Source organism: Pseudophryne corroboree, chromosome 11 (genome assembly GCF_028390025.1).
Source record: "Pseudophryne corroboree isolate aPseCor3 chromosome 11, aPseCor3.hap2, whole genome shotgun sequence".
In the NCBI taxonomy this organism is placed as follows: Eukaryota; Metazoa; Chordata; class Amphibia; order Anura; family Myobatrachidae; genus Pseudophryne; species Pseudophryne corroboree.
Window position 1 is genome coordinate 64,927,628 of NC_086454.1, and position 12,487 is coordinate 64,940,114.

General features: G+C 43.8%; 1 protein-coding gene across 3 annotated transcripts in view; it reads left to right on the forward strand.

Moving 5' to 3' along the window:
- CPT1A (carnitine palmitoyltransferase 1A) overlaps nucleotides 1-12,487 on the forward strand; it is a 129,394-nt gene that overhangs the window by 45,511 nt on the left and 71,396 nt on the right. For 2 of the 3 annotated variants that reach the window (XM_063944353.1, XM_063944354.1), the window contains exons 5-7: nucleotides 553-654; nucleotides 4,710-4,847; nucleotides 4,943-5,020. In XM_063944353.1, the coding sequence (XP_063800423.1) occupies nucleotides 553-654; nucleotides 4,710-4,847; nucleotides 4,943-5,020 (318 nt within the window). Of the gene's footprint in view, nucleotides 1-552; nucleotides 655-2,292; nucleotides 2,310-4,709; nucleotides 4,848-4,942; nucleotides 5,021-12,487 lie in introns of all 3 variants that reach the window. The other variant, XM_063944355.1, reaches the window with a different exon arrangement.

Consider the following 12,487-nt stretch of genomic DNA (forward strand, 5'->3'; position numbering starts at 1 on the left):
TTCAGGGAGATCAGCGCTACAGTAGCGCTGCAGCTGGATGTCACTCACCCGCCCGACCTCACAGCAGCTTCCGCCCGGCTCCAGCACGCTGCTGGAGCCGGGTGGAAGCTGCCGTGAGGTCGGGCGGCTGAGTGACATCCTGCTGCACTGATCTCCTCTGGCTGCCGCCGGCTGTCTCCTCGCGGCTCGCCCCCCCTCTCCTCCTCTGGGTCCCATCTAAATTCGACTTGAAAAAGTCGAATTTTAGATGGGATTGAATAGGGGTTGTCTGATCCATTCCGACAAATACATGTCGGAATGGATCCGACTTTAATTGAATATACCCCTATGTATGCACAACTTAATTCTCTTAACAAATCCTCCCTTAAATTAGCCTCCACTTTGAACGTAACTGAGTGGTAGGTATCCTTCAGCCGCAAGTGCGTTCAGGCTATGCGCAGTGCTCAAAAGCAGAGCGGACTTTCGTGTTACTCTGCATCTCCCCTAAATACGTTAAGTTGGTGATGCATATCTGTGTGTGCAAGCTTACTGATAAGTATTTTGTTTTTTCAGGGAATGGTGAAATTGTTCTCTGGTCGGAAGCCTATGCTGTTCAGTTTCCAAGCGTGTCTCCCTCATCTCCCTGTACCACCTGTAAAGGACACAATGAAAAGGGTAGGTTCTGTGCTCACCTTAGGGACTACATTGGGAAGCTCTCGTTGATCTTCCAGTATAATAAACACTGGAAAAAGGAAACTGAGATCACTGTGCAGTTTACATTGTTCATGGTTCCGCACTGCAGTTTGCTTCTCACTGGAGCTAATTTGCATCCATTCAGGATCTACATATATTTTTGGAAGGATTTCTGGGCTGATTCTTCGCCTATTTTTTTATTTTTTTGGCCTTCAAACATTTTTGAACTATACATTTACTAACAATTCCTTATCCCATAGAGTAACAATATCTAGTAGTTGGCGCTGTCTTTATCAGGATTATGCTTTATAATATTCTTATGACACCTCTGTCAGTAGCTTGATTGACACGCATTCTGTTGGTTCATGTCATTTTACCAAATTACATATTCTTCATCTTTATCATTTTGCAAGATATATGGTTTTTCGCTAATAAGGTTAGGCATACGTGGGGGACTCTTCTCTAATGGGGATGTCCCAAGGAGAATGTGTGCTACAAAAAAATGGCCGCCACTTCCCAGCATACGGGGATGTGTGACGAATTGTATGAACCTTGTGGAAAAGAGAGAGTGAGAAGAGGTATTGATAATAAATAGTGGAGAGCAGGATTTTTTTTTTATTTTTTTATTTTATTGCACTTTTACACCTAGGGTAAAACATCTCTCTTTTTTGGGTTCATGGGCTAAAGTGTAGATTCACAGGCCATCTGTGCAGCTATTTTTTCTTATTTTTGTACTGTGATGCCTGCACATGATAATGGAAAACCTTAAATACATTGTTCAACACAGACTCCTATCACATCTGCACACATTATCTAGCTCAGTGTTTTTCAACCACTGCGCCGTGGCACACTAGTGTGCCCTGAGCAACCCTCCAGATGTGCCGCCATAAAAGCAGAGCCAGACCCGTCAGTGTTTTGCCGCTACTGAGGCCCTGGAACAATCAATACTGGTGGGTTTAGTGGTTGCAGAGCTAGTTCTACCTTTGGGCCGCCTTGGCAGTGTTGGGCTCTTCTGGCTTTTTTCAGATGTGGCTCAGGCGTTACCTATGGAGAAGCTGCGACATGACATCCTAGGACACGCAACTGCACTATGCATCACCATTATATTTGAGTGTGCCTTGGTAATATTTATATCTTGTTCAGTGTGCCGCGAGTTGTAAAAGGTTGAAAATCTCTGATCTAGCTGTTCTAGAAGTTGGAAAATAAACATCATAACCGTCCTTATATAGTTTACATGTGCCAAAAATATAACTGCTTTGGGGCTCATCTACAGTTGGACGCAAGCCCATTTTAACACAAGCCCTCTTCAGCGCCACTTTCAGTGTTGCTTTCGCAATCTTCCTGAAATGCATTTTCAGAAGTAGGCAAGTACTGTATGAGGTCAAATATACTGACTCTAAAACCATTACTGATGGTGCAGCGATTATTGTTAGTTTCAGGATATAAACTGATGAACAGATATAGCTTATTAATATATAATAGGAGAAGTCATTCATGCAAAATCTATACAAAAGAAAAATCATCCCATTTCTTTTCTGGACTACAGCATTACTAGGTGCTTTGAAAATAGGTGGTTTGTAAGATGTGAAGGGTCATATGTTATTTTATGTGCTTTTTTAGGTACATGTGGAGATACCGTAAGTTTTTGAAGCCTTTTCACAGTGCTCTTATTAATATAGAAAGCTTCTAACATGTTTTAGGCAGTCGTTTATTTTAAATGGTTTGAGTTTCGACTTGTGACTTTTTTAGTGTTTTCTAATTCCTAACTTTTTTAGTAACTACAGTTTTTTGCAAAGCGGTTTTGCAACCTGATTGCTTTGCATTTATTGGCTTGTACAAACCATCGTGCTGCTTTATCTAAGTACATTGCTTTGTCTTTGTAGAAGGAAACCAAAAAAAAGAATTATTGTAGATTAGTTAAAGTTGCAGATGAGCTAGAAAAGTCAGTTATTTTTAGTTGTCTAAAGTCTGAAACCGCTTTTACGAAGAAAATGCTCCATATTTATGATACAGGTTGAGTATCCCATATCCAAATATTCCGAAATACGGAATATTCCGAAATACAGACTTTTTTGAGTGAGAGTGTGAACCCTTTGTTTTTTGATGACTCAATGTACACAAACTTTGTTTAATACACAAAGTTATTAAAAATATTGTATTAAATGACCTTCAGGCTGTGTGCATAAGGTGAATATGAAACCTAAATGAATTGTGTGAATGTTTAATGAACAAAGTTATAAAAAAATATTGGCTAAAATCACCTTCAGGCTGTGTGTATAAGGCGTATATGTAACATAAACGTATTCTGTGCTTAGACTTAGGTCCCATCACCATAATATCTCATTATGGTATGCAATTATTCCAAAATACGGAAAAATCCGATATCCAAAATACCTCTGGTCCCAAGCATTTTGGATAAGGGATACTCAACCTGTATTGATTTTTTTTTTTTTTTTTTTTTCTTGTTCAGCTAATTCATTAATAAGAAGTACTGTACACAATGTAGAAGTCATTTGTCCTGGCTAAAGTCTTATGTTTTATATATTAATGAGTTCAGGCCGTGGTTGCCTGAAATGTAAACTCCAGATTGGTCAAATCCTGATATGATCAAACAATTTTTTTTTTTTTTTTAAAGCGTCTCAAAGACCTTTTTGCAACTTTTATTTTCATTCAGAAGGGGCATCTCTTTAAAATAAGCATTTGTTTGCAAAGTTGCTTTCATTCTTTATGTAAAAATGGATGGCTTTAAATGGCCATAAAGTTGTCTGCACTAGTCTGATGGCGGCACAGATATCTGCATGTTTCTGGTTTTCGCTCCCACTAACAAGTCTAAGGAAGGTTTTAGAATGGTGTCTGATGCAATAAAAGGCTGCTTGCATTTGTAGCTTTAAATAATTTTTTTTTTCTTTTTTTCACAAATTACTTATATAGCATATTGGGGGTCATTCCGAGTTGTTCGCTCGGTATTTTTTTCTCGCAACGGAGCGATTAGTCGCTAATGCGCATGCGCAATGTCCGCAGTGCGACTGCGCCAAGTAAATTTGCTATGCAGTTAGGTATTTTACTCACGGCATTACGAGGTTTTTTTCTTCGTTCTGGTGATCGTAATGTGATTGACAGGAAGTGGGTGTTTCTGGGCGGAAACAGGCCGTTTTATGGGTGTGTGCGAAAAAACGCTACCGTTTCTGGGAAAAACGCGGGAGTAGCTGGAGAAACGGAGGAGTGTCTGGGCGAACGCTGGGTGTGTTTGTGACGTCAAACCAGGAACGACAAACACTGAACTGATCGCAGATGCCGAGTAAGTGTGGAGCTACTCAGAAACTGCTAAGAAGTGTGTATTCGCTATTTTGCTAATCTTTCGTTCGCAATTTTGATAAGCTAAGATTAACTCCCAGTAGGCGGCGGCTTAGCGTGTGCAAAGCTGCTAAAATCAGCTTGTGAGCGAACAACTCAGAATGACCCCCATATTGTATGTAACTGGCCTGTTGCTGAGTTTGGAGGATGTATGATTACAGTGCAAAAAGTATGAAAAAGAAGCCACAACACAAAGTGCAAAAGTACAAAAGACCATATTAATCAAAGCCCTGCCCATTCATTTTGGCTCCACCTCTTTTGTATATTAATTTACTGCATGTAATACCACCTACTGTGACCATATCCAACCTCCAGAGGGGGGTTGCCACTAAGGTGGTTGGGGAGACAGTGGCCAGGTCGGCCAAGGTGGCATAGCCACACCCCCATTACTGTGTGGCCCCACCCCGTACAGTGCTAGGGCACCTTGATTTCCCCTTAGGACAAGTAATGTGAAGCATAACCTGTATTCTGCTTTATCTAATACCACACAAGCAGTTTGGCAGGTTATGGCGATGATTTTCTTACAGAGAATGTATAGCATTTGTAATACCACCACAGAAATAGGCATTTAGGCTGTTTTATATAGATAGCATGTGAATATTTAGGTCAGAGAAAACTGTGCAGTACACACGGTCAATATATATTATGACTTTGCCAACTCTGAACTCTCTTCCTTGCATTAGTACTTGGACTCTGTTAAGCCACTGATGGATGATCAGCAGTATAGCAGGATGGAGGGTCTTGCCAAAGATTTTGCCATTAACTTAGGACCAAGACTTCAGTGGTACCTGAAGCTGAAATCATGGTGGGCTACTAACTATGTAAGTGACACATTTCACCAATAAAGAACAGTATACGTGTAGTGCACAGTACTATAATTGTTGGCGTGTATTGATGTTTTGTTATGTCCCAATAGGTGAGTGACTGGTGGGAAGAGTACATCTACCTCAGAGGCCGTGGGCCAATCATGGTTAACAGTAATTACTATGCAATGGTAAGTCTGTGTGTTCCAAGAAGGAACTATTATCTCCTAAATTAAGAATATACGTTTCTGACCGCTCCGTCAACAAAACCTTTATTGGTCATCTGTGCCTTATGGGAGCCATATCTCCTTGTTCTGTGGTTCGGCAGACTCCAGTGACCGTCAGTGGCCGGCAGATCGGCAAAATCCTACGTGTTAAAAATCCCTGTGTGGCCTATTCCAGTCATTTTGCTGTCGAAGTCTGTGAATTGAGGATTTCCAACATTCTGGATTTTGCCGAGTCCTCGACCCAGCCATCAGGGAACGGGAAATTGCCCAATACTCTGAGTGTATGGGCCCTTTTACACTTGTCTGTTCACTATAGAGCTCTTTTTAGTACTAACTTGTTTACTCTTGAATTCTAGCCAGAACATTGTATTGTGTATATAAAATTTTAGATCCGTTCTGCTTTTGTTGGATAACCCCAAACCAGACATATATTTCACCGAGCTGGTTACTTGCTGTGCGTAACAACACGCTAATGCAGAGGTTCCCAAACTGTGTGCCGTGGCTCCCTGGGGTGCCTCGGGACACTTGCAGGGGTGCCCTGGGTTGGTGGTCCAGGACCAATTTAAATTATTCATGGTTAATATAATAGGCAAAACCAGTTCTAGTGGCTGCCAATCATAAAATATGTGGCCAAACAGAAGCAAATCTTGTCCCTCACCACACAACTGACCCTAAGGATGACATATACACGCGATCTACCTAATGTAATATTTCTTTCTAAATTTCTCAATAAGAATTTTTTGGCCTAGGGGTGCCGTGAAAACAATTTTGATATTCTAGGGCGCCCTGATTCAAAAAAGTTTGGAAACCACTGCGCTAATGAACTGTTTTTCCTCTGAATCATCCTTTGTAGTGTACATAAAATATTATTGTTCATTGAATCAGGAACCTTCTGATAATATAATAAATATTACCCTATAAATGTTTGTTAGTGAGTGTTTAGCAAATGCCACCTATCACCTCCTTGTGCAATGCCAGAGCTATTCTTATTTACTGATAGTGAGGTGGAATTCCTGATCGAGTCACTGAAGATAAAATACTTCTGTGGTCATATATTTGCACATTTCTAAACTACAAAGTCCTGTCCCAGTCATTGTATCTGATTACTACGTGTATAATATCAGTTTTGCATTCAAAAGCTGACAGCAATTACTTAACTTATATAGTTATACTGATAGCTGTATATCGGTATACAGACTGTAGGTCGACAATGAAAAGGTCAACATGCATTAGGTTAACATAGTCAATGGGTCGACATGTAAAAAGTTGACTGGTTCAGGTGGTCAACACAGCCTTTTTGGATTATTATTTTTTTTGGCATATTAATCAACTTTTTTATACTTTACCATCCACATTTAGTGTTCATTCTAGCACCCTGCACCTTTGAAAACAGGTCCAGTTCCTCTTTCCTGCCTGGGGTGTCGCTCTCTGCTGTGGTGCTTCACAGAACACTCTGCTCTGTATTTCAGTGCTGAGATACAGAGCAGAGTGTTCTGAGAAGCACCAGAGCAGAGAGCGACACCCCAGGCAGGAAAGAGGAACTGCACAAGATCTGAAAGGTGCAGGGTGCTAGAATGAACACTGCACATGGACTACGATTGGGAATAGTAACCTTGCCTGAATATGGGACGTGGTACACTTATTGGGGTTCCATGTGCTTTGACCGGAAAAACTTTTCCAAAAAAACTTAATGTTGTGTCACCTTTTTTTTTGTGTTGACCTTTTGCCCCTGTTGACCTTTATTGCTGTCTACCTTTTTCTTGTTGACCTAATGACCCTTTTGACAACGTCAACCGTTTCCATGTCGAACTTGTGGGATCGACCTATAGGCTGTAGACCTTTTGCTTGTTGACCTAATGATCCACACACCTGCATATCTAGTGTCTAATGTCCTTGAGCCTTATTCTGAGGCTTGTGTTTTCTGCTGCGTGGTATACACCGTGTGAACAGGTGGAAACATAGGGATCATTAATTCCTACAACCAGCACAAATTCAATACACATTAGCACTTTCTAATGCAAATGGAAAACCATGGGCCTGATTCATATTTGTAAGCAAAGCAAAAAAAGCAAGTAACTGGGCAAAAACATGTTGCACATGGGTTTTAAAATTTGGGTGGGGTGTGTCCAGACTGATATCTAAATTGCAGTGTAAAAATAAAGCTGTCTAACATTTGTGGGCTACACGCAAAAGCAGCCAGTACTTACCCTGCACAGAAAAAACATAAATGTATTTACTCCCCTTGCATTGCAACAGGGTTTGTTCCAGATACAAAGTTACATGGTTTTTTTTGCTTTACTGACGAGCATCAGGTCTCATGAGTGCTAATGCTGTAGCTGTAGGTTGAGGCTGTCATTAGTTTATAAATGGTGACTGTGCATATTAGAATGAGTTGCTCGTTAATATCCTTGTGTTATCAGCTGACGCTGCTTCATCAGGCAGTGAATACCCCCACACCACTGCAGACTTGGGTTCAGTATAAACCCTGACTGAAAAATAATATTTAACAATGCTTTTGTTGGAGGATGTCCGTCCTGCTGTCATCTGTCAATTTTTTCAGTTTAGCTCAAAACGGCAATTGATACAGAAACTATACATTATTTCTCTAACGTCCTAGTGGATGCTGGGGACTCCGTCAGGACCATGGGGAATAGCGGCTCCGCAGGAGACAGGGCACAAAAGCAAGCTTTTAGGATCACATGGTGTGTACTGGCTCCTCCCCCTATGACCCTCCTCCAAGCCTCAGTTAGGTTTTTGTGCCCGGCCGAGAAGGGTGCAATCTAGGTGGCTCTCTTAAAGAGTTACTTAGAAAAAGTTTTTAGGTTCTTTATTTTCAGTGAGTCCTGCTGGCAACAGGCTCACTGCATCGAGGGACTTAGGGGAGAGATTTTCAACTCACCTGCGTGCAGGATGGATTGGATTCTTAGGCTACTGGACATAGCTCCAGAGGGAGTCGGAACACAGGGCTCGCCCTGGGGTTCGTCCCGGAGCCGCGCCGCCGACCCCCCTTGCAGACGCTGAAGATGAAGAGGTCCGGAACCAGGCGGCAGAAGACTCTCAGTCTTCATCAGGTAGCGCACAGCACTGCAGCTGTGCGCCATTGTTGTCAGCACACTTCACACAGCGGTCACGGAGGGTGCAGGGCGCTGGAGGGGGGCGCCCTGGGCAGCAATGTATAATACCTGTATGGCGAAAACTACATCACATATAGCCCTTGAGGCTATATGGATGTATTTAACCCCTGCCAGATATCTAAAACTCCGGAGAAGAAGCCCGCCGAAAAGGGGGCGGGGCCTATTCTCCTCAGCACACAGCGCCATTTTCCCTCACAGAAAGGCTGGTGGGAAGGCTCCCATGCTCTCCCCTGCACTGCACTACAGAAACAGGGTTAAAACAGAGAGGGGGGGCACTGATTTGGCGATATGTATATATATTAAAATGCTATAAGGGAGGAACACTTATATAAAGGTTGTCCCTGGATAATTATAGCGTTTTGGTGTGTGCTGGCAAACTCTCCCTCTGTCTCCCCAAAGGGCTAGTGGGTCCTGTCCTCTATCAGAGCATTCCCTATGTGTGTGCTGTATGTCGGTACGTGTGTGTCGACATGTATGAGGAAAATATTGGTGAGGAGGCGGAGCAAATTGCCTGTAATGGTGATGTCACTCTCTAGGGAGTCGACACCGGAATGGATGGCTTATTTATGGAAATTACGTGACAATGTCAACACGCTGCAAGCCGGTTGACGACATGAGAGGGCCGGCGAACAAATTAGTATCTGTCCAGGCGTCTCAAACACCGTCAGGGGCTGTAAAATGCCCATTTACCTCAGTCGGTCGACACAGACCCAGATACGGACACTGATTTCAGTGTCGACGGTGAAGAAACAAACGTATTTTCTTTTAGGGCCACACGTTAAGGGCAATGAAGGAGGTGTTACATATTTCTGATACTCCAAGTACCACAAAAAAGGGTATTATGTGTGAGGTGAAAAAACTACCTGTAGTTTTTCCTGAATCAGATAAATTAAATGAAGTGTGTGATGATGCGTGGGTTTCCCCCGATAGAAAATTATTGGCGGTATACCCTTTCCCGCCAGAAGTTAAGGCGCGGTGGGAAACACCCCTCAGGGTGGATAAGGCGCTCACACGCTTATCAGATCAAGTAGCGGTACCATCTACGGATAGGGCCGTACTTAAGGAGCCAGCTGATAGGAGGCTGAAAAATATCCTAAAAAGTATACACACACATGCTGGTGTTATACTGCGACCAGCGATCGCCTCAGCCTGGATGTGCAGAGCTGAGGTGGCTTGGTCGGATTCCCTGACTAAAAATATTGATACCTTTGACAGGGACAGTATTTTATTGACTATAGAGCATTTAAAGGATGCATTTCTATATATGCGAGATGCGCAGAGGGATATTTGCACTCTGGCATCAAGAGTAAATGCGATGTCCATATCTGCAAGAAGATGTTTATGGACACGACAGTGGTCAGGTGATGCAGATTCCAAACGGCACAAAGATGTATTGCCGTATAAAGGGGAGGAGTTATTTGGGGTCGGTCCATGGGACCTGGTGGCCAGGGCAACTGCTGGAAAATCCACCGTTTTTTACCCTAAGTCACATCTCTGCAGAAAAAGACACCGTCTTTTCAGACTCAGTCCTTTCGTCCCTATAAGAGTCATATCTGCCCAGGGATAGAGGAAAGGGAAGAAGACTGCAGCAGGCAGCCCATTCCCAGGAACAGAAGCCCTCCACCGCTTCTACCAAGTTCTCAGCATGACGCTGGGACCGTACAGGACCCCTGGATCCTACAAGTAGTATCCAAGGGGTACAGATTGGAATGTCGAGAGGTTTCCCCCCTCGCAGGTTCCTGTAGTCTGCTGTACCAATGTCTCCCTCCGACAGGGAGGCAGTATTGAAAACAATTCACAAGCTGTATTCCCAGCAGGTGATAATAAAATTACCCCTCCGACAACAAGGAAAGGGGTATTACTCCACACTATATGGTGGTACTGAAGGCTAGGTGAGACCTATTCTAAATCTGAAAAATTTGAACACTTACAAGGGTTCAAATCCAGATGGAGTCACTCAGAGCAGTGATAGCAAAGAACAAGGGGACTATATGGTGTCCCGGGACATCAGGGATGCTTACCTCCATGTCCCAAAATTTGCCTTTTCTCACCAAGGGTACCACAGGTTCGTGGTACAGAACTGTCACTATCAGTTTCAAGACGATGCCGTTGGATTGTCCAAGGCACCCCGGGTCCTTACCAAGGTAATGACCGAAAGGAGGATTCGTCTTCAAAGAAAATGGACGACCTCCTGATAAGAACAAGGTCCAGAGAACAGTTGGAGGTCGGAGTAGCACTATCTCAAGTAGTTCTACGACAGCACGGGTGGATTCTAAATATTCCAAAACCGCAGTTGTTCCGACGACACGTCTGCTGGTCCTAGGGATGATTCTGGACACAGTCCAGGAAAAGGTGTTTCTCCCAGAGGAGAAAGCCAGGGAGTTATCCGAGCTAATCGGGATCCTCCTAAAACCAGGAAAAGTGTCAGTGCATCATTGCACAAGAGTCCTGGTAAAAATGGTGGCTTATTACGAAGCGCTTCCATTCGGCAGATTTCACGCAAGAACTCTTCAGTGGGATCTGCTGGACAAATGGTCCGGATCGCATCTTCAGATGCATCAGCGGATAACCCTATATCCAAGGACAAGGGTGTCTCTCCTGTGGTGATTACAGAGTGCTCATCTTCTAGAGGGCCGCAGATTCGGCATTCAGGATTGGATGCTCGTGACCACGGAGGCCAGCCTGAGAGGCTGGGGAGCAGTCACACAAGGAGTGTGATCAAGTCTGGAGAATTCTCTCCACATAAATATACTGGAGCTAAGAGCAAATTTATAATGCTCTAAGCTTAGCAAGACCTCTGCTTCAAGGTCAGCCGGTATTGATCCAGTGGGATAACATCACGGCAGTCGCCCACGTAAACAGAAAGGGCGGCACAAGAAGCAGGAGGGCAGTGGCAAAACTGCAAGGATTTTTCGCTAGGCGGAAAATCATGTGATAGCACTGTCAGCAGTGTTCATTCTGGGAGTGGACGACTGGGAAGCAGACTTCCTCAGCAGGCACGACCTCCACCCGGGAGAGTGGGAACTTCATCGGGAAGTTTTCCGCATGATTGTGAACCGTTGGGAAAGACCAAAGGTGGACATGATGGCGTCCCGCCCGAACAAAAAATGGGACAGGTATTGCGCCAGGTCACGAGACCTTCAGGCGATAGCTGTGGACGTCCTGGTAACACCGTGGGTGTAACAGTCGGTGTATGTGTTCCCTCCTCTGCTTCTCATAACCAAGGTATTGAGAATTATAAGACATAGAGGAGTAAGAACTATACTCGTGGCTCCGGATTGGCCAAGAGGGACTTGGTAACCGGAACTTCAAGAGATGCTCACAGAGGACTAATGGCCTCGGGAGCTAAGAAGGGATTTGCTTTCAGCAAGTACCATGTCTGTTCCAAGAGGAACCGTGGCATCGGCCTTTAAGAAAGGACCTGCTCCAGCAGGGACCTTGTCTGTTCCAAGACTTACCGCGACTGCGTTTGACGGCATGGCGGTTTGAACGCCGGATCCTAAGGGAAAAGGCATTCCGGAAGAGGTCATACCTACCCTGGTCAAAGCCAGGAAGGAGGTGACCGCACAACGTTATCACCACATGTGGTAAAAATATGTTGCGTGGGTGAGGCCAGGAAGGCCCCACGAAAAAATTTCAACTAGGTCGATTTCTGCACTTCCTGCAAACAGGAGTGTCTATGAGCCTCAAATTGGGGTCCATTAAGGTTCAAGTTTCGGCCCTATAGATTTTCTTCCAGAAAGAATTGGCTTCAGTTCCTGAAGTCCAGACGTTTGTCAAGGGAGTATTGCATATACAGCCCTTGTGTGCCTCCAGTGGCACCGTGGGATCTCAACGTAGTGTTGGGATTCCTCAAATCATATTGGTTTGAACCACTCAAATCTGTGGATTTGAAATATCTCACATGGAAAGTGACCATGCTGTTGGCCCTGGCCTCGGCCAGGCGATTGTCAAAATTGGCGGTTTTGTCTAACAAAAGCCCATATTTGATTTTCCATTCGGACAGGGCAGAACTGCGGACTCGTCCCCAGTTTCTTCCTAAGGTGGTGTCAGCGTTTCACCTGAAACAACCTATTGTGGTGCCTGCGGCTACTAGGGACTTGGAGGACTCCAAGTTGCTAGACGTTGTCAGGGCCCTGAAAATATATATATATATATATATATATATATATATATATATATATATATATATATATATATATATATATATATATATTTTCCAGGACGGCTGGAGTCAGAAAGTCTGACTTGCTGTTTATATTGTAGGCACCCAAAAAGCTGGGTGCTCCTGCTTCTA